Genomic DNA, 25,921 nt, shown 5'->3' on the forward strand with positions numbered 1-25,921 from the left:
GTAATGCTTTGAGCAGCATTTATTTTACTGACAAGCCTGCAACAGGCGCTGAGCTGGTATTTTAACTTCTTTGGGATGTGTTTATCTACCACAAAGCCTGCAACTGGCATTGATATAATCAGTGCTTGAGATTGTATTTACTTACTAGTATGCTATACGTTTGCACCCGTCACCATTCATTGCATGGTCTGTTAATTGTATTTACTTAGTGGCAATATTTCAAGAGTAATTGAACTGCTTTGAGTTGTGTTTACATACCTCCAAAATCAAATGTGTCATTAAGTGATTGTGTACTTTGAAACTGTTGGGGTGTAATCATCCACAAAGAAGTTTGGGCATCAGAGAAATATTATTAAAATGGTGCCAGACAGTGGATTTTTCACTAAAATATTTGCAGAAATTGATCCTTTATTCTGCTAGGGATCAGTGTTTAATTTGAGTTGATGGTGGAAGCCACATTCACTTATTTTTGGGGACCAGTAATTATTTTTCCTCATCAGACATTGTCACAAGAGCATGAGAGGGAAAACACAAAAATGGGATGGACAGAGAAAGAGAAATGTGGAAAACCCGTCACAAAGGAAGAAAGCAGGAACTCGCAGCAGTGAGATAAAAGGACAGGCAGCATTGGTAGTTGATTAAAAAGGCTTGAGGTGGATTCACGACTGCGCAGTGTTGGTATTCGGCGCGCTACATTTAATCGCACCGGCTGTGGGCTTCTGAACATAGTGTCAGGCACCAGGACTCACTCTTTCACAAATTAATGACTGCCAGGAGTAGAAAAAAAAATTGTAAAGATTTATCACAATATATTAAGAATGGGTCGCGAATCTGATTCGGATAGCCATGTTGCACATAATGATCGTAGTATGTAAAAAAAGTGCCAATAAATATACCAGAGATAGCCAGAGTGTGTCCATGAAACCAAGCAATTAATCTTGAATGGTACTATAACCATAGAGGTAGCCAGAATGTTGCCAACGTTTCCACAATATGTCATGAGTAGCCCACTATCACGCCAGAGGAACCCTAATGTTATTCTATAAATCAAGAATGTGACACTGTTCTGTAAAAATAAATAGCCAGAATATTGCCAAGAATGCTCACAATGTGTCATTAATGAGTCACTTTAATTCAAAGGAAAGTCAGAATGTAACCAAAAATGGCCACATTATGTCATGAATGGACAACTATTATTTTAGGCATAGCTACCATTTTCTCAAGAAATTCGACTATAAGCCACGAATGTGTTTGTTTGCTGACACAGGTGGGGTGCTGGTGAGTGTCCTGTATGCACTAACCACCACTGAATTGTATCATGTTTTCTGAAACATTTTCACTAGTGAGGAAAGGTGGTTACAACTGTGAATAACGGGGAGATGGGTGTGAATGAGACTGACTGGAGTGTGAATGGAAGGGAAAGTGTGTGTGTGTGTAAGAGCGAGAAGAGAGTGTGAGTGAATGCACAACGAATATGCATCCACGCGAATGAAAGATGTAAGAGTGTGACTGAGAGATGTATGGATATGAGTGAGAGGAGGGCGAGTAAGAGTGTGAGTTAGAGTGACGGAGGAAGTTTGCGTGCGTGCATGTGGGGATCTGCTTGAGCCACTACTGGTAGCCTGCGCATGTGTGAGGTGCCAGCTGCCTGTGTTTGTTTGCTAGAGGCACATATGTACAAACAACAGGTCCTTAGAGACTTTCTGACCCCCCTCTGCTTATTTACTGACGTGTGTGCTCTGGGCCATCAGTGCACAGCCTACAGAAATAAAACATGAAATGAGAAACTCCTGGTTAGATTGTTTTTTTTCTGTAGCTCGAAGCTGGGCAGAGCCCCTTCTCTAATTATGTGTGTTGTCCTATTACTCCCTCTGCACAAGCCACCTTTGAATTGTATCTAATTTCCTGAACATTTTAATTAACTACCACCCTTATGCATCAAGCCAAAATCCAGTCGGTAAAATACCGATTCCTTATTAGCTCCCGGTATTAAGTAAAAAATACCCAATCCCAATGCATCAACCCAAAAGCAGAAATCGGTATTTAAGGAATCCTTAAATACCGATTCCTTAAATAGCGATTGCATTTAAGGAATCCCAAAGTGAGATTCCTTAAATGCAATGCATCAAAGTTAAAAAATTAGCGATTTCGCTAATAAGGGGAGCAAATTACCATGAAGATGAACTGCATGGTAATTTGCAAAAACTTTGAAAAATGCACTTTTGTGCATTTTTCAAAGTTTCATGTTGCGCACACACATGCCCTTAGAGCATGTGTGTGTGCAACATATGTGCACATATCATTTTCAGGGGTGCAACAGGGTGTCCTTTTGACACCCTGGCACCCTTGAAAGTGCTCCCGCTATTAGCGATTCGGTAATACCGAATCGCTAATACAGAATGGCTTTACATTCATTCCTATGGGCCTCCAAGCCCATAGGAATGAATGGGTAGGTATTCCTTATTACCGATTCGGTATTACCGATTCGGTAATAAGGAATGTTAAGGAATCGCTATTTGAATAGCGATTCCTACATGCATAGCCTTTTGCTATTCCTTATTAGCGATTCCTTATTTTTCGCTAATAAGGAATCGCAAATGCTAATGTTGATGCATATGCCCCTACATGCTTATACGTTCATTGATTTGTGTTGCTACATTCTAAACTCCCATGTATAACGACTTGTATGTGCCATACCGCATTTTCAAAGCCGTTTTCTTAACAATTATGATAAAAGGTCTGAGATTTTTGCTACTGAAATGTATTGATTTATTTTGCCCCATGTTTCTTTTGACGAACATGTGTTCCTTTAATTATATTTTCTACCCCATGTTAAATACTGTGGGGCAGATTTATGACTACTGGCGCATCTCTGCTAATCAGCAGAGATGCGCCAGAATAGTTGCGACGCATCTGCCCACCCGTGCGCCACCACTGATGCGCCGCATTTACAATGCGGCGCACCGTGGCGCTCGGATGGGCAGATGCGTGACGCATCCCCCGTCGGAAAGGCGGCGCATTGCTGGAGTTGCGTCGCAAGCGCGACGCAGCTCCAGCAAGGCTCGGGGGTGCCTTATCCCTAACATGCTGCGTCAATCCATACGCCTGCTTCAAGCAGGCGCAGGGTTTTGCCGCAGCATGTCCTTAAAAGTGACTGAGTGAAATCTAGTAGATTTCACTCAGCCACTTTTAGGAGGCGTTCCTGCGCCGGAACGCCCCCCCCTGCGCCAGAACACCTACATGTGGCGCAGGGCTTTACAACGTGACGCATCTCCGAGATGCGTCACGTTGTAAATACCCCGCACCATGGCGCAGGATTTGCGCCGCCGCTGCATCACTAAAGTGACGCAACGGCGGCGTAAATGAGGCGCAAGGGCCTTATAAATCTGCCCCTAAATATGTCACCAAGAAGGAGTGATAATTTACATCATCATCGAATCAACTGGGGGAAATCACACACCTAGAGCCTCTTTTACAAGGCCATTGTGCCGCAGGTCCGTGACTTTTATTGATGCACCGGTGGCGCAGTGTGCCTGCCCATATTTACAAGGCCACGTAAATTCACCCTGCGTGACTTTTCATGGCCTTGTAAATATGGGCCCCTTTCATACATTACTCTGCATGAAAGGGGCGTTCCACAGGTACTGCTGTGGGTGTTCCCACACAGCATCCATGGTGCCTGACACATTCCCAGATTCACAAAGTTTTGTAAAGCTGGGAATGCGCCAGAGTCCTACGCGTTCCCAGGGGAGGCGTTGGAGTGGCACAACAAGGAGAAATACTTTAATTTCTCTTCGTTTTTCCTCTTTCTATGGTTGCTGCATTCTCCAGTACACAGGGAAGGAGGGAAGTGCCATCAATGATTGTTGTTCTGCTGGAAGGTGTCCCTTCCTAAACAAAAACAATCATCCCCAAAGCACAGGCATCCATGCGAAATGACACAAGGGTGCCTGCGCTGGCGTATGGCAACCAGTTGTGTGCCAGCTCAGGGGAAAGCACACAGATGTGTCATATTGTCATTAATACAATGCAGCCCTGTGCCTTCAAAATGACACAGCTTGGCGCAGTAAAATGGTTTGAGGCGCTGCAGCATTTGTTTGTAGGTGAGGCCTATATAGTTAATAACAAATGCGTAATAAACTTACTTCTAGTGGTGGCCCGCACAGGTAAGTGCGGTGAGGCAGGGCAGGGCGGGGCGGGGCGGGTGGAGGTTGTTGGAAGCTGACATACGACAGGATAGTGAAAGGTAAATGAATAAATAAATAAAACCACTTACCTTGCGCTTGCCACATTGCCAACTCGGCGATGCGGCAAGCGCAAGGTAAGTGATTTTATTTATTTATTTACTTTTCGCTATCCCATTGTATGTCGTCTTCCAACACACCCCACCCTGCCCCACCGTGCTTAACTTTCGAGCAGCGACTTGTGTTGTCTTTTTGGGAATTTTAAAGGCCAGACCTGTCATTCATTAGTGATGAGGCCTAAACCATTTCTAAGAACATTCCCAGGCCCCTCACTCACAGTTTTGCGTCTCTACAATAGGCTTCCCTACTTGGAGGCATGGATTCTAGCTGCACTTCTATTGCAGTGTTTCTTGCACCTCGGTTCCAAAATGGTGTATAACTTTCTTTTCTGCTTCCTATGCATGTCCTAAATGTTGGATCACAGATATGCTGTGTACAGTGAGTTACATTTAATGGCAAATTAGAATTTAAAAGCATGCATCTTTCCATTTCGACAGAACGCACAGAAGTACTCCTGATTAGCAGAAAATAGCTAATGCAGTGGTCAAAAACACCAGTTTCAACAGCAAAAAAATGGGGCTTGGGGATTAGTGATTGATTTCCATATTGTTATATTTTTGAAAAAGAAACGATAGGTTGTCGAACGAAGGGGCATATCAACAACAACCGGCGATAATTATCGCTAAGCGCACTTAGCGCTAGGATAATTATCGCCGGCTAGCGTTGATTTTTATCGCTGAGATAGCGTGCTATTAGCAACGCTTATCTCAATAGCGATAAAAATCCTCACGCTAAGTGGCTAACGTGAGATTATCGCTGGAAACCCAGCGATAATCTCACGTTAGCTTGTTGATAGGGACAGACAAACTTAGCCATGATATCCTCCTTCCATAGGATATCATGGCTAAGTCAGAAAAATACCAGACGTAAAAAAGCAGCGTTAACCGCGGTTAGCGCTGCTTTTTTTGTCTCTAACAGGGTTAGCGATATTCTTGATAATAGGAGAAATGTCGCTTAGCGACATTTCTCCTATTATTTTAGTCTGGAACGCCCCCTTTGCATCTCATTAGAGATGCAAGGGGAAGCGTAGAGTAAAAGGGTGCTAACATGCGAATTTGCATGTTAGCACCCTATTGTTGATAGGGTGCTAGTTTTATCTCTACTTTTTTGGCTTTTAAAGCCAAAAAAGCAGAGATAAAGCCCTTGTTGATATGCCCCGAAGTCTCTTGTGGCTTTTCTAAAATATTCTCAAAACTGAAAAACACTTAGCTAATGATGTTTTCAGCACACATTTATTGACAGTTTTCCCTCCTTTTTGGTACAGCTGCTCAAATGTGTGTGATATATTCCATTTTATTATGGCTTTCTGAAAAGAGACGCTGTAGCACTTTAAATGCTCAGGACAGAGCCCAGATTTATCGAGGTTTTGCACAGGGCCGGACTGGCCGAAGCGGGCACCGGGCAATCCCCGGTTTGCCGCACGGGTGGGGGCCGGTTTTGGGCCCCTGGGGGCCGGTTTTGGGCCCCTGGGGGCCGTTTTCGTTACAGGGTCGTTTTTGCAGCATAGTTGCAAAATCGGCCCTGTAACAAAATCGGCCGAAAACCGGCCGTCGCAATGAGCTCGGCGGCACCCCCACCCCCGGGTGGGGGGCCGGCCGAGCACTTTGCCAGGGCCGGTTTTGGTTCCCAGTCCGGCCCTGGTTTTGCATCGCCTTTGTGCTACGCAATTTGACGCAGGACAACGCAAAACCTAGAAGATATACCATGCCAAACAGATGCACTCTGCAGGGCTGTGTAAATTTGATGTAACGCAAGGCAGCAGTGAAGGAGTTACATGGGTGGAATGTGGGTGTTCCCACACATCTGGTGCAGCGCAAAGTTGCCCACTGTTTACACGTCACAGAAACTAATGAGAATCATATCTGGTGTATAAAATGAATGTGCGCTTTGCACGTGATTCTTACATGACACCATGAATTATGCACACTTTACTTCCGGCAACACCATTGCAGAAGAATCTTTACAGTAGAATTTATAGTTTCTCACATAGAATGTTTACTAATGTTGAAAGAAATACTTTTGAAATGTTTGTCCTAGACATCGTCTTCACTAAATAGAAATGCATTTAATAGAAATGATCTAGAAATAATCATTTGGTGTTGATTAATAAAGTGACTGACATGTAATAATAAAAATTCATTGCAACTAAAAAGATATACAGTTTAGTGTGCTATATTGCTAGGATAATATTAGTAATGTGGAGTTGTTTCAAATCATCCTCTTTACTTGACTGGTGAAACCTTATTCATGATTCCTAAATGTGTACTATAATGTCTGTGTAATTCAGATATTTTGTTAATAGCTCCTAGACATCCTTAAATGTGTAGTAGTACAGGTCAAACGAGAAAGAAAATGTATGCATTAATGTTACATGTATGTACTTCCAAAGATAGTTCTTATTATTGTGCAGTTTGATTATTCACTGCTTACCAATACGAAATGAACTAAAAGTACTAAATAAACATTATTTTCATATATGTTCAAATATGCAGATGCATATTAACTGTGCACCATTGATTTAACCCCTTCGATGCGCGTGACGGAGTGGTTCCGTCATGCGCGTCGGTCACGCTGTGCGGATGACGGAACCGCTCCGTCACGGCCCCGCCCGCGCACGAACCCTTCAGCACAGCGCGGTAATCCGCGCCGCGCTGAAGGGGTTAATTTCTTAAGTTAGTATTTTCTTTTAAGGCCTGCATTTCTACTTGCTGCCTTTACATGAGACCATTGTTCTGTTATTTTTACTGACTGAATTTTCTTGCAGGTGTTCTCATACATTGCTAGTTCAGAATAGATTAAAAAAAAAATAGTCACTGCAATAAATACATTGCCTGAGAATGAAAGTTTGACGACGAGCACACAAGAACTGAATTATTAACAAAGGACTATTCAACGTTGACATGAGTGTGGGAGAGATGTGCCTTTCCCATGTCCAGTGTGGGATTTTTCTCTACTGTTGCAGTCGGCAACATCGAATTGTAACAGGAACAATGGACATCCTGTTGACAAGGTGACAAAGTGGATGCCACCTACTGACTTGTGGACTATAACCTATCGACAACCAAAACATTTTGCATATCTGCCTGAGAACCCTTGGGAGAGCTCTCTTGGAATACAGCTGAACCTTACTTTGCTAACCCTTTGTGGACTTCTTTGCTGAACCCCTTCTGTCGAACCTATGCAGACTCCCCCTTGGACTCTTACCTGAACCCTTTTCCTGTTTCCGTTCTATCGCTTGAGCAAACATTTTGAGATCTGTTCCTCAGTTATCCTTTGAACTTTGCCCCAAGTGAGGCTCAGACTAGCACTTATTCCTGACTATTGAAGACTCTTGGCCAAGCTACTGATATGCTCATCATTACTCTAGTTGGTCCACTTTGCCCTGACCCTTGTTCTGATATAGAATTTTTTGATTTCTGATACTCTCTGAAGTATCTGAAACATCTTATCCTGAACCAGTGTGCTTGTGTTATTTAGATTGCTAATGCATTGAAATGATAACTTTAATTGTTTTCTGAACATCAAATATTGATGTCCTTAATTTGTATTGCACTCAATCCGTTACTTGTATGTGTAATTCTGGTTTGCCTAAATTTCCTTAGGAGAATTTGAAGCATATTCACAAGGATCTATCGCTGAGTTAACGGCACTTTATCGCAGCCAAAGTTGCGATAAACTCATCGCCACAATCACAAGCTGGTGTTAACAGCCTACAGCACCAGTATACCAGTGATAGCAGCTACAAAAAATATCGCCACAGATGACCCCCGCAACTATCGCTAATGAGATGCAGAGTAGGCGTTCCTGTGCGAAAAGCCGGAACAACACCACTCCGCAACATTCTCAACGACCAGCCAGATCTGCGATAAGAACACAAAACAGGCGATAAGGCACGTTAGCACCCGGAAACTAACACCTGCTCTGATCTGGTGCAGTCGGACGACAGCCTGCACCACAAAAGGGAGCCCAGCACAGACCCACACCTGAAGAACAACAGATGCACCCGGGCAACTGAACATGCAGCCCGGAGGGCTGAAAGGGTAACAACACCCGCCGCCACCATTCCCCCACGACCAAAGACATGCCACATCAGCTACACCTAAACATGTACAAAATAATCTGCATGATGTCGCACTATCACAACTGGTGACATGCAAGTGTCGTCACAAAAATGAGCATCACACATTCACTTTCGAAGCAACAAATGAAACTTTATTAAAATGAACCCTGAACTGAAATGAAGACACATGGCAGCTCCCCTTGGGACAATCCGTAGGTCACAGCCTGCAAGACAAAAATCAAGATGAGAAGGTGTGTCCTGCGCACATCAAAGGACAGAGAGAGAGCGAAGGAGAGATAGAGGAAGATAGGGAGAGATCGAGATAAGAAGAGAGGGGTAGAGAGAGTGATAAGAAGAGAGGGGGAGAGAGAGAGAGAAGAAGAGAGGGGGAGAGACAGAGAGAGAAGAAGAGAGGGGGAGAGAGGGAGAAGAAGAGAGGGGGAGAGAGAGAGAGAAGAAGAGAGGGGGAGAGAGGGATGAGAGGGGGAGAGAGAGATGAGAGGGGGAGAGAGAGAGAGAGAGAGAGAGAGAAGAGAGGGGGAGAGAGAGAGAGAAGAAGAGAGGGAGAGAGAGAGAGAGAGAGTGCGGCCCCTGCGCCCCCAGGCTACACTGCTCAACTACTGCCACTGGTGTGTCTCCAACCACTTGCCAGCATGTATTGCAGTTGACCAGGTCACACATCTGAGACAGACCCGTCATCTGAAAAAGAGTCCAGATACATGATTGGCACAGTACACACAATTGCACAAGACAACATTGCCTGCCCGCCCATGCACACCCAGGCAGAAGCACCCCAGCCCCTCCGGCCGCCCATCGGAGCATGCCCGCCCATGCACACCCAGGCAGAGGAAACCCAGCCCCTCCCGCCGCCCATCGGAGCATGCCCACCCATGCACACCCAGGCAGAGGCACCCCAGCCCCTCCCGCCGCCCATCGGAGCATGCCCGCCTATGCACACCCAGGCAGAGGCACCCCAGGTAATCCCGCCGCCAATTGAAGCATACCCGCCCATGCACAACCAGGCCTCACTGCTCACCTTCGGAAAACCAGTGTGCAGACAAGAGGTCCAGCCACGTGCCACTGCAAACCACAAGCCTGGGGCCCACGGACATGGCACCCTCCACATCATGTAGCCCCACTCCGCAGGCCACCAGGTCTCACGTTTGGTGCTGGGTCTTGATTACTCCATGGCAGAGGACATACCAGTTCACCTGGCCTCATCGTAGGCAGCACACCCGCTCAGCCCAATAGGTGCCACTAACTCTGTGATCCCGAAAGCGATGCCAGGTGACAGTAGGCCTGCTCTGCCTGCTGGCTCTGGCCTACACTGCGATACAGCAGGGCACACCAAAGCTGAGCTGTCCGGACCTCTGGGACGGGGCATCATCGCAGGCTGCACGCCGCTCAGCACTTAAGGTGCCCCTACCTCCGTGCACCCAAAGTCACCGTCCCTTGGCGGGGTGCCTGTGCCGGCCGCAAAGCATCGGGTGCCACTAACCCTGTGCAACCCCAGTCAGCGCCACGTGGTGGTAGGCCCTTGACGGCCACAAGGCCTCGGGTGCCACTAACCCTGTGCAACCCCAGTCTGCGTCACGTGATGGTAGGCCCATGACGGCCACAAGGCCTCGGGTGCCACTAACCCTGTGCAACCCCAGTCTGCATCACGTGATGGTAGGCCCATGACGGCCGCAAGGCCTCAGATGCCACTTACCCTGTATGCAACAACTCATGAGTCCTTTAAGATTGAGAACCATGGATCGTCCATCATCCAGTCACCACCGGCAGAGGGGAATGTGATGTCGTCGGCCCCTTATGTTGGCGGAGTCACATGGCCTGTGATGCCTGTGCCGGATGGGTGTGGTGTGTGTGCAAACCTGCTCTCAGGGAGTGGCTGTGACATGCTGACAACTAGACCAGTGACCTGCTCACCACCAGCGAGTATGCCTACGACGGATAGTAATGAGGGCCCCCCTGGGAGCGTAAGCGGAGTATGGCCTGGGCTGCCGTATGCCGTACCAGCACAGGGCTTGCAACAGTGACTCGTGGGCTCTGGGTGTGGTTCAGTCCATGTCTGGACATGGAAGTGACTGATGTGTGTGTCCCTGTTGTAGTGTCCACGGCACCCGGAACACAATAGGCAATGTAGCACCCTCTGGCTGGCATCCCACAGGATGAGCATCATTGACGCAAGGGAAATCACTGTCCCTACATTCATCCACACATTCATACATGAATAATGAAAGCCATAACACAGCAGTGCATTACTGGATGTTTATTGCACATCCAGTGCAGTTTTTCAGCTGGAGCAGTACAGGGCAATGCCAAGCACACTACACAATATGGGCCCGTGGAGGGCCGGCCAGAGTCCATCCAGGGATGACAAGTACTGCGGGAGAGGAAGGGTACAGTCCGCAGTCTGCTCGTCGTGTCATTGGTCATCAAACAGGATATGGCAGTCCATGTCGCTGTCCAAGGTGAGTGCATCGGAGTGTATCGGGGGTCAGTGGAAGGTCATGGGGCCATGTGAGGTACCAAGCAGAAACAGGCCAGGTGGCGGAAATGAATGCTAGTGCCTCCTTCTGATCACAAACCCATCCACGTCGTCGGATGTGTGCTCTGCCCCACCTTTGGGTGTTGAAGTACCGGCTGAGGCACTGTGTGCTACTGGCACATCAGGTGCCGGAGTGGATACATCTGCCGCACGGTGAGGCAATGGCACACCAGGGGGTGGATATGTGGATGGTGTGGGGGCAGCAGCATTCATCATCGCCATGCCTTGTGGCAGCAATGCTATGATGAGGATCTGCAGCGCATGGTAGATTCCAGCTATATTTCGCAGGTGTGCAGTGGTGACTGCCTTCATTTCTGCCTCCATCCGCACCATGTCCTCCATGAGCCTCCGCATGTGTGCCAGCTCACGGCTGGTATCGCAGGAGTCCCTCTGAGCGGACAGGTGTACTTCTCTCCACGTCATGACTCCAGCAATGTCAGTCAGGGCTCGTTTGAGACCATGAAGCGGGCCTAGACACCCTACATCGAATCGTAACAGGAACAATGGACATCCTGATGACAAGGTGACAAAGTGGATGTCACCTACTGACTTGTGGACTATAACCTATCGACAACCAAAATATTTTGCATATCTGCCTGAGACCCCTTGGGAGAGCTCTCTTGGAATACTGCTGAACCTTACTATTCTAACCCTTTGTGGACTTCTTTGCTGAACCCCTTCTGTCGAACCTATGCAGACTCCCCCTTGGACTCTTACCTGAACCCTTTTCCTGTTTCCGTTCTATTGCTTGAGCAAACATTTTGAGATCTGTTCCTCAGTTATCCTTTGGACTTTGCCCCAAGTGTAGCTCAGACTAGCACTTATTCCTGACTATTGAAGACTCTTGGCCAAGCTACTGATATGCTCATCATTACTCTAGTTGGTCCACTTTGCCCTGACCCTTGTTCTGATATAGAATTTTTTGATTTCTGATACTCTCTGAAGTATCTGAACCATCTTATCCTGAACCAGTGTGCTTGTGTTATTTAGATTGCTAATGCATTGAAATGATAACTTTAATTGTTTTCTGAACATCAAATATTGATGTCCTTAATTTGTATTGCACTCAATTCGTTACTTGTATGTGTAATTCTAGTTTGCCTAAATTTCCTTAGGAGACTCTGAGGCATATTCACAAGAATCTATCGCTGAGTTAACGGCACTTTATCGCAGCCAAAGTTGCGATAAACTTATCGCCACAGTCACAAGCTGGTGTTAACAGCCTACAGCACCAGTATACCCGTGATAGCAGCTGCAAAAAATATCGCCACAGATGACCCCCGCAACTATCGCTAATGAGATGCAGAGTAGGCGTTCCCGTGCGAAAAGCAGCGACAACACCACTCCGCAACATTCTCAACGACCAGCCAGATCTGCGATAAGAACACAAAACAGGCGCTAAGGCACGTTAGCACCCGGAAACTAACACCTGCTCTGACCTGGTGCAGTCGGACGACAGCCTGCACCACAAAAGGGAGCCCAGCCCAGACCCACACCTGAAGAACAACAGATGCACCCGGGCAACTGAACATGCAGCCCGGAGGGCTGAAAGGGTAAAAACACCCGCCGCCACCACCCCCCCCACGACCAAAGACATGCCACATCAGCTACACCTAAACATGTACAAAATAATCTGCATGATGTCGCACAATCACAACTGGTGACATGCATGTGTCGTCACAAAAATGAGCATCACACATTCACTTTCGAAGCAACAAATGAAACTTTATTAAAATGAACCCTGAACTGAAATGAAGACACATGGCGGCTCCCCTTGGGACAATCCGTAGGTCACAGCCTGCAAGACAAAAATCAAGATGAGAAGGTGTGTCCTGCGCACATCAAAGGACAGAGAGAGAGTGAAGGAGAGATAGAGGAAGATAGGGAGGGATCGAGATTAGAAGAGAGGGGTAGAGAGAGAAAAGAAGAGAGGGGAGAGAGTGATAAGAAGGGAGGGGGAGAGAGAGAGAGAAGAAGAGAGGGGGAGAGAGGGAGAAGAAGAGAGGGGGAGAGAGAGAGAGAGAGAAGAAGAGAGAGAGAAGAGAGGGGGAGAGAGAGAGAGAAGAAGAGAGGGAGAGAGAGAGAGAGAGAGAGTGCGGCCCCTGCGCACCCAGGCTACACTGCTCAACTACTGCCACTGGTGTGTCTCCAACCACTTGCCAGTATGTATTGCAGTTGACCAGGTCACACATCTGAGACAGACCCGTCATCTGAAAAAGAGTCCAGATACATGATTGGCACAGTACACACAATTGCACAAGACAACATCGCCTGCCTGCCCATGCACACCCAGGCAGAAGCACCCCAGCCCCTCCGGCCACCCATCGGAGCATGCCCGCCCAGGCACACCTAGGCAGAGACAACCCAGCCCCTCCCGCCACCCATTGGAGCATGCCCGCCCATGCACACCCAGGCAGAGGCACCCCAGCCCCTCCCGCTGCCCATCGGAGCATGCCCGCCTATGCACACCCAGGCAGAGGCACCCCAGCCAATCCCGCCGCCAATTGGAGCATGCCCGCCCATGCACAACCAGGCCTCACTGCTCACCTTCGGAAAACCAGTGTGCAGACAAGAGGTCCAGCCACGTGCCACTGCAAACCACAAGCCTGGGGCCCACGGACATGGCACCTTCCACATCATGCAGCCCCACTCCGCAGGCCAACAGGTCTCACGTTTGGTGCTGGGTCTTGATTACTCCATGGCAGAGGACATACCAGTTCACCCGGCCTCATCGCAGGCTGCACACCCGCTCAGCCCAATAAGTGCCACTAACTCTGTGATCCCGAAAGCGATGGCAGGTGACAGTAGGCCCGCTCTGCCTGCTGGCTCTGGCCTACACTGCGGTCCAGCAGGGCACACAAAACCTGAGCTGTCAAGACTGCTGGGACGGGGCATCATCGCAGGCTGCACGCCCGCTCAGCACTTAAGGTGCCCCTACCTCAGTGCACCCAAAGTCACCGTCCCTTGGCGGGGTGCCTGTGCCGGCCCCAAAGCTTCGGATGCCACTAACCCTGTGCAACCCCAGTCAGCGCCACGTGGTGGTAGGCCCTTGACGGCCACAAGGCCTCGGGTGCCACTAACCCTGTGCAACCCCAGTCCACGTCACGTGATGGTAGGCCTGTGACGGCCGCAAGGTCTCAGGTGCCACTTACCCTGTACGCAAAAACTCATGAGTCCTTTATGATTGAGAACCATGGATCGTCCGTCATCCAGTCACCACCGGCAGAGGGGAATGTGATGTCGTCGGCCCCTTATGTTGGCGGAGTCACATGGCCTGTGATGCCTGTGCCGGATGGGTGTGGTGTGTGTGCAAACCTGCTCTCAGGGAGTGGCTGTGACATGCTGACAACTAGACCAGTGACCTGCTCACCACCAGCGAGTACGCCTGCGACGGATAGTAATGAGGGCCCCCCTGGGAGCGTAAGCGGAGTATGGTCTGGCGTGCCGTATGCAGTACCAGCGCAGGGCTTGCAACAGTGACTCGTGGGCTTTGGGTGTGGTTCAGTCCATGTCCGGACATGGAAGTGACTGATGTGTGTGTCCCTGTTGTAGTGTCCACGGCACCCGGAACACAATAGGAAATGTAGCACCCTCTGACTGGCATCCCACAGGATGAGCATCATTGACGCAAGGGAAATCACTGTCCCTACATTCATCCACACATTCAGACATGAATAATGAAAGGCATAACACAGCAGTGCATTGCTGGATGTTTATTGCACATCCAGTGCAGTTTTGCAGCTGGAGCAGTACAGGGCAATGCCAAGCACACTACACAATATGGGCCCGTGGAGGGCCGGCCAGAGTCCATCCAGGGATGACAAGTACTGCGGGAGAGGAAGGGTACAGTCCGCAGTCTGCTCGCCGTGTCATTGGTCATCAAACAAGATATGGCAGTCCATGTCGCTGTCCAAGGTGAGTGCATCGGAGTGTATCGTGGGTCAGTGGAAGGTCATGGGGCCATGTGCGGCACCAAGCAGAAACAGGCCAGGTGGCGGAAATGAATGCTAGTGCCTCCTTCTGATCACAAACCCATCCACGTCCTCGGATGTGTGCTCTGCCCCACCTGTGGGTGTTGAAGTACCGGCTGAGGCACTGTGTGCCACTGGCACATCAGGTGCCGGAGTGGATACATCTGCCGCACGGTGAGGCAATGGCACACCAGGGGGTGGATATGTGGATGGTGTGGGGGCAGCAGCATTCATCATCGCCACGCCTTGTGGCAGCAATGCCATGATGAGGATCTGCAGGGCATGGTTGATTCCAGCTACATTTCGCAGGTGTGCAGTGGTGACTGCCATCCTTTCTGCCTCCATCCGCACCATGTCCTCCATGAGCCTCCGCATGTGTGCCAGCTCACGGCTGGTATCGCTGTAGCCCCTCTGAGCGGACAGGTGTACTTCTCTCCACGTCATGACTCCAGCAATGTCAGTCACGGCTCGTTGGAGACCATGAAGCGGGCCTAGACACCGAAGGATGGCGTCTAGTTTGGTAGCCATGAGGCCGAACCCCACCCGCACCTGCTCAGCCGTCTCCCTCTAGCCCTCCAGCACACGGCTTTGGAAGGCTGTGTGTTGTTCCTGGTGGCTTGGGAGACTGCTGGGGCCAAGGGTGCCTCCTGCTGGGTGGTTTGGTTGGTGGGTGGGGTCTCCTCGATGCAGCTGTGCAGCCCTGACCCTGGAGGTGAATTGCGGATGATGTCAATGATGTCTAGGAGGGCTTGTGTGTCGATGCTGGGGTTGTCCTCCTCGTCATCAGTGAAGAGAGGCTGGGACTACTCTGCAGGGGGTGCTGACAGTGGCCCTGCAATGTGAAGTGGAGATGGTGTTTTGCAATGTGTCCACATGTATGTAGCCGCATGGTACATGTTGACATTCAGACAGCATGGCATTGTACATTGTTACAGTCTATAGATCTGGGCGATGACCCAGAGTCATTGAGGGTGTGCACTGTGCTCTGCTTAATTGTGCATGTGTGCCATCGTGGCCATCTCCACCAGTCCCCCCGGTACCTGGTGGTCACTCACCCTGTTGCAGTTGTGTTGTGTCCTGTCGAGCAGTGTCCGTCCCCCGACTCCGGCCACAGTATCCACACTGATGACTGTCGACACCAGCTCCTCCATGTCATCCAGCACGAGCTGTGGCGCTGGGCCCCCACCTCCAGTCTGCATTACTGCCTTCTGGTTGGCTGTGAGTTTCTCCTTGGTCTTTCGCTTGTCATTTGATCGCCTCTTGACCTCGTCCATTGTCCTCTTGTGCTCTCCGACGGCATTCACCTTGTCCACGATGTCCCGCCATATTCCATTTTTGGTGCCCAATGACACATTGGAGGTGACGAACAGTTGTTGATGGTGTTCCATCACCTCTGGGACTATGACCCTGGTCACCTGCGGACTGAACTTCGTCTTCCTCTTCTTCTTGTCCTTGCCCTTCCCTGTCCCCGAGGTCCTGGGCTGGTCATCTGGGTTGCTTGTGGGGTTGCGCTCGTCCTCTGTGCCTGCTCCGGCTGCCTCCATAGTAATTGGTTGTTGGTCAGTTTGTGTTTGGGTGTTTTTTCTACTTTTATGGTGATTTTTCCCACGTGCCAGGTGTGTGTTGCAGGCTTGGCACTGCTTAGCGCTGATTTCCTCATCGCGGTTTGGCCCATCGCAGGTTTTTTCGGGTTAGGATTTGTGTTTTTATCTCCGTCGAGGTGGTTGTATCGCGGACATTGGCTGCGGTTTTGGCAAACTATCGCATGGGGCCGCCTTGTTGTGAATTCTACATTGACACGGGGTTATTTTCCCGTGATAGGCTGCGATGTGTAAAGTTGCGTTATCATTTTTTGGTGATGTTTAACACAAATTCTTGTGAATATACCCCTTGGTCTTCCTGTTGTAATCTTATCACTACAGTATGGTCTTAAGAGTGATTTATTTGAACTTGATTACTAATTTGTAATAAACATCCATGAACTTGGCTACCAAATCCTGGTACGCACATGCACCAAGACGCAACGGTCCCTGCATTGGCACTAGGCTGCAGTGTATGCACCAGTGAAAGTAGAGAACAGGAATGCACCATATCATGGTACATATGGTGCATTCCTGCCCTCTCCCTGTCATGCAGCATAGCGCAGCATGTTTCCTTGCTGGGCTGCGTGACACTGATAAATCTGGGACCATATTTCTCAATATTTCATGCAACGCCGCAAGACGACTTTCTGTGCTGCACTGCGTGAAAGAGATATGGCAAGAATGCACTACATTTACCAATATATGGCACATTCCTCTCTCTGCCTTCTCTTGCATGCAACCTTCTGCCTAGCGCCAATGCAGGGAAACTTGCACCATGGTGCAAGGCTACCTGTGTTGCAGTTAGGATTATTTTCATGCACAATGGGAACCGTTCCTGCACAAAAACAATCCTTAAAGACATTTATCTCAAACTAAGTGTCCTGCAGAATGCAGCACATCTAGAAAGACAAAACTACAAGGAGCAATACAGATCTCCATGTTTAGCATCTCCTGGGATGGTGTAGCATTATGACACATTCCCAGGTTAACAAGTCTTGGTAAATCTGGGAATACACCAAAATCCATCAGTGACTGCATGGGGACACACATGCTCCACCAATGTAATGCTTTCCCAGGGCAGAGTAATGCAGGGCAGAGGCGTGTGCTCCCTTGTATTACTCTAGATTTACCAAGCAATGCAGAGCTGCTTTGGCCTTGTGTTGGTTGGTAAATCTGACTAATGTATTTTGCTGTCCTTTCACCACTGCGTGGCAATGCAAGCCTTTGATAAATCTGGCCCATAATGTTCAGAACTCTCCAATAAGCTCCATTCAAAATGCATCCAGCAAACAAAAAATGCAAATCAATATTTTCTAAATTACACATTTCATAAAAAGCTTCCTGTTTCCCATTTCCAGCCTCAGTGTTTAAATTCTACTATCATGATGCCTAACCCCTCTCTTTTTCATTTTACAGAATTACAGCCTGCGCTATGACCATGAAGAAGTACGTCCAAGAGAATGTCAGCCAGAAATCCAACACCACCATAAAGTATTTTATGAAGATGCTGAGCAGTGTCAGTGAGACTCTGATTTTCATTTTCATGGGTGTGTCCACTGTAGGAAGAAACCATGAGTGGAACTGGGCTTTTGTCTGCTTCTCCTTGCTCTTCTGCTTGATTTGGCGTGCAATAAGTAAGACATCCTTTTTTCAAACACAACAAAAGTGTATTTGCTGGAGTAAATAGGCTGAACACTATGCCGACTGGGGCTATGATAGTACTGTTTCCTAAATCAGATATGGAGCTTATTGATACACCCCAATATTTTAGACCAGAACGTGGAAGATTATGACAATTATGAAAACAAATCAAGAGAATGCATTTTTCCCTATTGACTTCTATTGAAGCAGTGTCAATTTCAGGTGGGAGACAGGTAAAATAAAGCCATTTTAGGCTTCAAAAATCGAGAATCTCCTGCCTGAATCAGGTCTGTTGTTATGTATACTTATCCGCTAAAGCCCATTTAGACTCTTCTGGAATTATTAATACAGATATGAAGTTTCTAAGCATGTTTACAATGAACACTTTGATGGGGAGGTCAAATCACTTATTCATAGAGATCAATCTGGTTTTGTACAACACAGGAGGTCTATTGTGAGCCTTCCTTTATTACTTTCTTAGAATTAGATGGGGCAGACTATCCGTGGCCTTACTCAATATTGAGAAAATCTTCAAGAGTGCAGGATGGTACATTTTGTTTAGAATTGTGGAGGGCTTTGATGTTGACCCAGCTTTGAGAAGCTGATCAAGCTATTGTATTTACATATGAGAGCAAGCGTGAAGGCAGAGAGAATAATCGATGACCATTGAGAGGTGGGTCTCAGGACAATACACAGTTGCCTAGTGTCACCACCTTTGTTTGCTTATGTTATGAAGACTTTTAGCTGGGATTATGAGCGCTGACTTGTTAGAATGGAACATTAAAGTTGGAGACACAGCCCATACTATGTCCTACACTCATGATACACTGGGTTATTTAAGAGATCTAGAGAGGGCAGTTCCAGATACACTTAGATTCTTAGAGGAGAATGGAAACATTACAGGGTTTAAAGCTGACAAGTCCCAATTGTTACCATTGGACAATGTGTTGGGGGGAGTGTGCTGATCAGTGTCTTTCTAAAGGTGTTGCCCCCATCACCTGTGAAGAGGGTTGCATTTGTAAAGATGGTGGTTCCCCCAGATGCTTGCCTGTGTATCAGTGAGTGATGTACCTTCTTCAAAGATCGGTACTCGGAAATGTTGACCAAATCCTGAACTTACTGACCTAGAGTATTCCCAACCCTGAATACTCTTAAATGTTCTTATGAAATGTTTCAGGCTTTTAATGTTATTATCTAGCAATGCAACTGCAATGCCTATTTAAATGTTTGGAAGAATCACCTAATGTAGAACTGATGTTGTGAGCTGGTTGTCAAGATAGAAAGGCCCTGAAAACTACAAACTTGTCCCCAGTGGATCAGATTTCTGATAACCATACTTGGGCTTGCTGATGTCCCAGACTTGTACTCCATTGTAAAGTCAACGGTAAAAAGTGTGCTGCTTGTTGCAGAGTCGGAACTGTGGGGCCTATCATTTTTATAAAAATTGTGCCAAAAGACGAGTGATGTACATGGAAAGAGGGAGTGGTTGTCAGTTCATGGGTGACCTCTATAATGTAGACACCTTCAAAGCCAGGGAATAGCTTGGTGTTCAACCTGCCCAATTCCCAGGCTATGCTAGGCTGACACATGCTGCCTGTGAGACATGGGGAGGCTTCCCCAAGAGATCCTAATGAAACGGCAAGTATTGGTGAAGAGGGTTAAAACAGAAGTTGCATTGCACTTTGTGCTAAATAAAGCCAACCTAGAGTATCATCATTGTAAGGAATGCCTCTTTTTGCATGATCATCCCCAAAGGTTTGGACTGATGCAGCTGATATTTTGACTCTGAAGGTGCACGAGTCCTGCAAAACAGGCGTCAGTACCAGTGATCTGACCCTTAAAACATGTATCTCTGATTGGTTCATCCGAATTGGCATAAGGAAACTGACCTATGAGTCACCTGTATATGTTACTAGCTGTGCCCAGGGCCTGCATGTTAAAGTGTCCCCCATTGCCTGCAGCACTTATTGGGCCACCACTAGTATGACAAAGCAAAACATGACTCCTAGCCTGCCATTGCTGACTAGCAGAGCAGCTTTCAAACTGCTAACATGACTTTGCCATTTAATAATAAATTCAAAATTCAGATCTTCCTTTTTAATATGTATGTCACCCCTCCAGCAGGGCTATCGAGTCCTAAGGCAGGGTGCTGTACATTAAAAAGTGGAATCTGTGTTTTTACATGTTAAAACAGCAAGAACCCAAAATGGTTTTTTTTTTTCTGTAGAAAGGCTAGTAGCCCCATTGGCGAATAGAGGGTTAAACGTAACCACTAAGCTGTGCTAACTTCTGAATGGGACTACTAAAAGTGGTACTTCAAGGTATCAAACGAAGCATTGCATTAAACACTACCAGATGCTCATGTCATATTTAATGTACCTTCTAAGTAAATGGCAATATTAGAAAAATATTCAGCAGCCGTTTATGGTTGCCAGCCCCAAGACATCCTTGTGCCCTCTTGGGGGAGGGTGTGAACAAGTCTCAGAAAGGAATACAAAAGGCCTCCTGTTGGAAGAGGTGTTAACTCTCCCTGGCATGAAGGCCAAAGAGGGTGAGACAAGAAAGTGAGCTTCAAGGAGGAAGCCGCCTTTGAATGGCAAATGGTGAATACACATGAGAGGGGCCGCTTTTTCTTTGTGGTCTAGGTTGTATGACATTACAATGTATGCCTTTACCATGTATCCTTTAGCACGCAATGCCTTTACCAGGAATATGCCTTTACCATGCACCTCTTCACAATTAAATGTAAGTAAATGCATAAATATAATGTTTTCTTTTTGAGGGGCCTATTGCTACCACCCTATTCCCTTACCCACCCCTAATCCCTAAAAATACTCTTACCATCCTATACCCTAATCCACTTCTAAACCCTAAAAACACCCTTGCATACTACCCTTACCCACCCCTAAATGCTAAAAACACCCTTACCCCAATACCCTTACATACCTCTAAACCCTGAAATTAAATTTCTTGTCACAGCAATAAATACATTGCCTGAGAAAGGCATTTTGACGATGGGCACACACAGATTGAATTATTAACAAAGGTCTATTCAATGTTGACATGAGTGTGGGAGAGATGTGCCGTTCCCATGTCCAATGACTGATATTTCTCTACTGTTGCAGTCGGCAACATCGAATCGTAACAGGAACAATGTACATTCTGATGATGAGTTGACAAAATGGGTGTCACCCACTGACTTGTGGACTATAAGCTATTGACCGCCAAAACATTTAGCAGATCTGCCTGAGACCCCTTGGGAGATTTCTCTTGGAATACTGCTGAACTTTCCTTTGCTGACCTTTGTGGACTTCTTTGCTGAACCCCTTCTGTCGAACCTATGCAGGATCCCCCTTGGACTCTTACCTGAACCCTTTTCATGATTACCTTCTATCACTTGAGCAGATATTTTGAGATCTTACCACCCTAAACCCCTACTCATCTTATAACCGTAACAATACCCTTAACACCCTATACTATTACCCATTCCTAAACCCTACAGTCACCTTTGCCCTATTCCCTTACCCACCCCTGAACCCCAGAAATCCCCTTACCACCCTATGCTCTTACCCACCCTAAACAATAAAAACACACTTGCCACCCTATACCCTTAACCCACCCCTAAACCCTAAAAACATCCCTACCACCCAATACTCTCACTCACCCCAAACCCTAAAAACTCCCTTACACCTTGATGCCCCTACCCACACCTAATTCCTAAAAATACCCTTATCTCCCAATACTCTTATGAACCTCCACACCCTATAATCACCCTAATCACCTCATGACCCTACCCACCCTTAAACCCTAAAAATACCCTTACTACCCTATACCCATACACCCTCCTAAACCTCCTAAACCTTAAAATCACCCTTACCACCAATATCCTTTCCCAACCTAAACCCAAAATAACACCCTTACCACCCAATACCCTTACCCACTCTTAAACCCTAAAAATACTCTTACCACCCTTACCCATCTCTAAGCCATAAAAATACCCTTACCACCCAATACCCCTACACCCCCTCTTTAAACCTAAAACAAATTATATGAATATAATACACAGTGGCGGTCGCCACTGGGTAGTTCTAGTTCCAGTTAAGATTGCTTTTCTATAGACAAGGCGTTTTTTGCTTTGCTAAAAATGTTTGCGATGTTTGACGAATCTTCACAAAACTTTCCCCCCCCAAAAAAGCAAATTCACCATAGCTTCTTCCTGGAACGTTTCAGGATGATCCATCAAGAACGCCTGAGTAAAAAGGGGGACAAAAAAGCAAATTTCCCTATGTATTTTTCATTGACATTTTTAAGAAGCTCCAACACAAAAACCGCTGAACAGAATCACACCAAATTTGTCAGGAGTTTAGATATTGGTCTGCAGATTGTGCATTTTCTGATTTGGTGTAAATCCGTTTACTAGTTTTTGTGAAATTGAGTGTTAAACATATGTTTGTATATGGATGGCTGTGTCCACAAGAGGCTCTCAAGAGTTAATTTAAAAATAGAGCGTTCTGATTGGTCAAGGGCACTTTTATTCCCTTGGCCCATCCCATAACTGTGGGAGTCAGATTCCTGTGGAAGCAAGCACTCTGAGGGGCTACCAGCAACATGATAAAAATATTGCTGGCAGCCATTGAGGACTCGGGGACTTAGTCACCTGTCCTGAAGTTTAAAAAAACATTATACAAGTGAATCGGGTAGGGATTCTCTGCCCACTAAACCCCATGGAAAGGGACCCAGAGGGACCCCGGGGTCAAAATGAAAAACAAAATCATAGAAATTTGCCATGGTCCCGTGGGATTGTGGCCCAGAAAAAAAGGTGGCTTCCAATTTTATATATATATATGTATATATATATATATATATATATATATATATATATATATATATATATATATTACCTACTGGCGGTCGCCAGTAGGTAGTTATAGTTAGGACCCTGTTTCCATAGGAAAACCGCAACATTCTATTTGGAATAACTTTGGCGCCGGTCGACGAATCCTCGCGAAATTTTCAAAACTAATGGGGCGCTACGCTCCGCTCCTACCCTGAAAGTCTCGGGGGGATTTGTCAAGCAGGGGCTGAGAAAAAAGGGGGGTCCCAAAACGCGTTTTTCCCATGCATTTTTCCATAGGACCTTTAGACACAGCTACAGCCCGAACGGCTGAACAGAGTTACTTGAAATTTGGCAGAGAGGTAGTCTACAGGTCAAGGAAGTGCCTTTTGTAGGTCTGGTGTAAATCTGTTCAGTAGTTCCTGTGAAAATAGCATTTAAATCAATATATATATCTGTGGCAGCTTACGGTGCGCTTACCGTGCGCTTACGGTAAGCTTACCGTACGCGTACGGTGCCGTGCGCGAGCGCGATTCTGATTGGCTGTTAGATCTTAGTAAACATTCGAATCGGTCGAAACCAGGAAGCGGCGGCCGCCATTTTCTCTCTTGCACTCTGAGAGGGGGAGGAAAAACAAAGGGTGAAAACATGTAAAGGGGCATGTTAGACAGCTCCCAACCACCTAGCCTTGATTAAGGTGTCCCAAAAGAACCCCCAAGGCAAAAAATTTAATTTCATTTTTTTTTGAAAAAACGCCAATTACGCTTACCGTACGCGTACGGTAAAAATTAATGAAAAAAAAAACAGTATCCACAATGTCCCACCCCGTGTGCATAAGATGCCCGGCATGTTATCAATTTGAACATTTAATAGATTACCTTTCTTAACAAAGCGCATAATATGTCCTCCGTGAGCAGACAGTGCGCGAAGCGCATCGTGCGAACATTGCCCATCCAGCGTAACGTGGGCACGCGGTGCACGGCACTAACTGCGTAAAGGGGGCGCACGGTGCGCGAAGCGCACCACGTGCTCACTGTGCGTGCACGGTGCGCGAAGCGCACAGAACGAACTGCGTTAAGTGGGCGCGCACGCCACGAACGGCGTAAAGTAACTTAGCATTTAAAAAACCGTACAAATTCACTGAAAAAACCATAGGTTTCACACACGTTATAGTTAGGAATTAGCATTTAAAAAACCTTGCAAATTCAATGAAAAAACCATAGGTTTCACACATATTATAGTTAGCTGGAGATTTTACTCATAAAAAACAAATGAAATTCCCCCGTTATAGTTAGTGCAGGCAACTATAACTCACGCGACCGCAATCCTCTGCTGATGACATATGTGTCTTTATGAAAAAAAAATATTTATAATATATGTATAGCTAAAATTTAATGGAAGAAGACATGGGCAAATAAGTGTCTAAATACAGTATTAGCATCAGCAGAGGATGGCGGTCGCGTGAGTTATAGTTGCCTGCACTAACTATAACGGGGGAATTTCATTGGTTTTTTATGAGTAAAATCTCCAGCTAACTATAATATGTGTGAAACCTATGGTTTTTTCATTGAATATATATATATATATATATTCCACGTTATAGTTAGATCAGGTAACTATAACTTGCGCGACCACAATAAACTGCTGATGACGTGACATATTACATCACTTCTGACATGGTCAGTGACATCACTCATGACATCAATGATGACATCTGAAATGACACATTGTGCATTGCGGTCGCGCAAGTTATAGTTACCTGATCTAACTATAACGTGGAATTTCATTGCTTTTTTAAGAGTGAAATGTACAGCTAACTATAACTTGTGTGAAACCTATGGTTTTTTAAGTGAATTTGCATGGTTTTTTAAATGCTAATTCCTAACTATAACGTGTGTGAAACCTATGGTTTTTTCAGTGAATTTGTACGGTTTTTTAAATGCTAAGTTATGTATTTATTTTTAATTTTTGCGCGCACGGTGCGCTTCGCGCACAGAGCGCCCACGTTGCGCATTTCGTACCGTGCACGCCTCTCCATTTTTTACAAAATATCAATTGTTTTTTCCTCCCTTGGGGGTCCTTAGATTTATATATTAAATGTGATTTTTAATTCTATTTTTTTTTTTTTTTTACCGTACGCGTACAGTAAGCCTACCGTACGCGCACTCCGCGATTTTTTTTTAAAATTATTAAATTTATTTTTCATACTTTTTGGTCCTTCGTGAACCCCCTGACGAACGCTAGGGGGTCTGCAACTCTCTTCGTTGCCCCCTTTTCATGTAATCAACCTTTGTTTTTTAGTGCGAGAGACAGAAAATGGCGGCCGATACTTTCTGATTTCGACCGATTCGAATGTTTACAGTCATGTAACCACCAATCAGAATTGAGCTCGCGCACGGCACCGTACGCGTACGGTAAGCTTACCGTAAGCGCACGGAGCGCGCTTACAGATATATATATTGATTTAAATGCTATTATCTCAGGACCTACTGAACAGATTTACACCAGACCTGCAAAAGGCACATCCCTGACCTGAGGACTACCTCTCTGCCCAATTTCAAGTAATTCTGTTCAGCCGTTCGGGCTGTAGCTCAGACTAAAGGTCCTATGGGAAAATGCATGGGGAAAACGCATTTTGGGACCCCCCTTTTTTCTCAGCCCCCGCTTGACGAATCCCCCCGAGACTTTCAGGGTAGGAGCGGAGCGTAGCGCCCCATTAGTTTTGAAAAATTCACGAGGATTCGTCAACCGGCGCCAAAGTTATTCCAAATAGAATGTTGCGGATTTCCTATGGAAACATGGTCCTAACTATAACTATCTACTGGCGACCGCCAGTAGATAATATATATATATATATATATATATATATATATATACATATATGGGGAGGGGGCTTCGGTGGGGCCCTTCTCTGTAGCCCATTTAAGGCCCCGGGGATCCCAACCCGGAACTGGATATATGTTAGGGGAGGAGGTGG

General features: G+C 46.6%; 1 protein-coding gene across 1 annotated transcript in view; it reads left to right on the top strand.

The window, feature by feature from the left end:
• SLC9A4 (solute carrier family 9 member A4) overlaps nt 1-25,921 on the top strand; it is a 413,232-nt gene that overhangs the window by 146,876 nt on the left and 240,435 nt on the right. Inside the window, exon 4 of the mRNA XM_085622597.1 lies at nt 17,886-18,103. Within this exon, the coding sequence (XP_085478723.1) occupies nt 17,886-18,103 (218 nt within the window). The remainder of the gene's footprint in view (nt 1-17,885; nt 18,104-25,921) is intronic.

The sequence above is a fragment of the Triturus cristatus genome, chromosome 8 (genome assembly GCF_964204655.1).
Source record: "Triturus cristatus chromosome 8, aTriCri1.1, whole genome shotgun sequence".
NCBI lineage: Eukaryota > Metazoa > Chordata > Amphibia > Caudata > Salamandridae > Triturus > Triturus cristatus.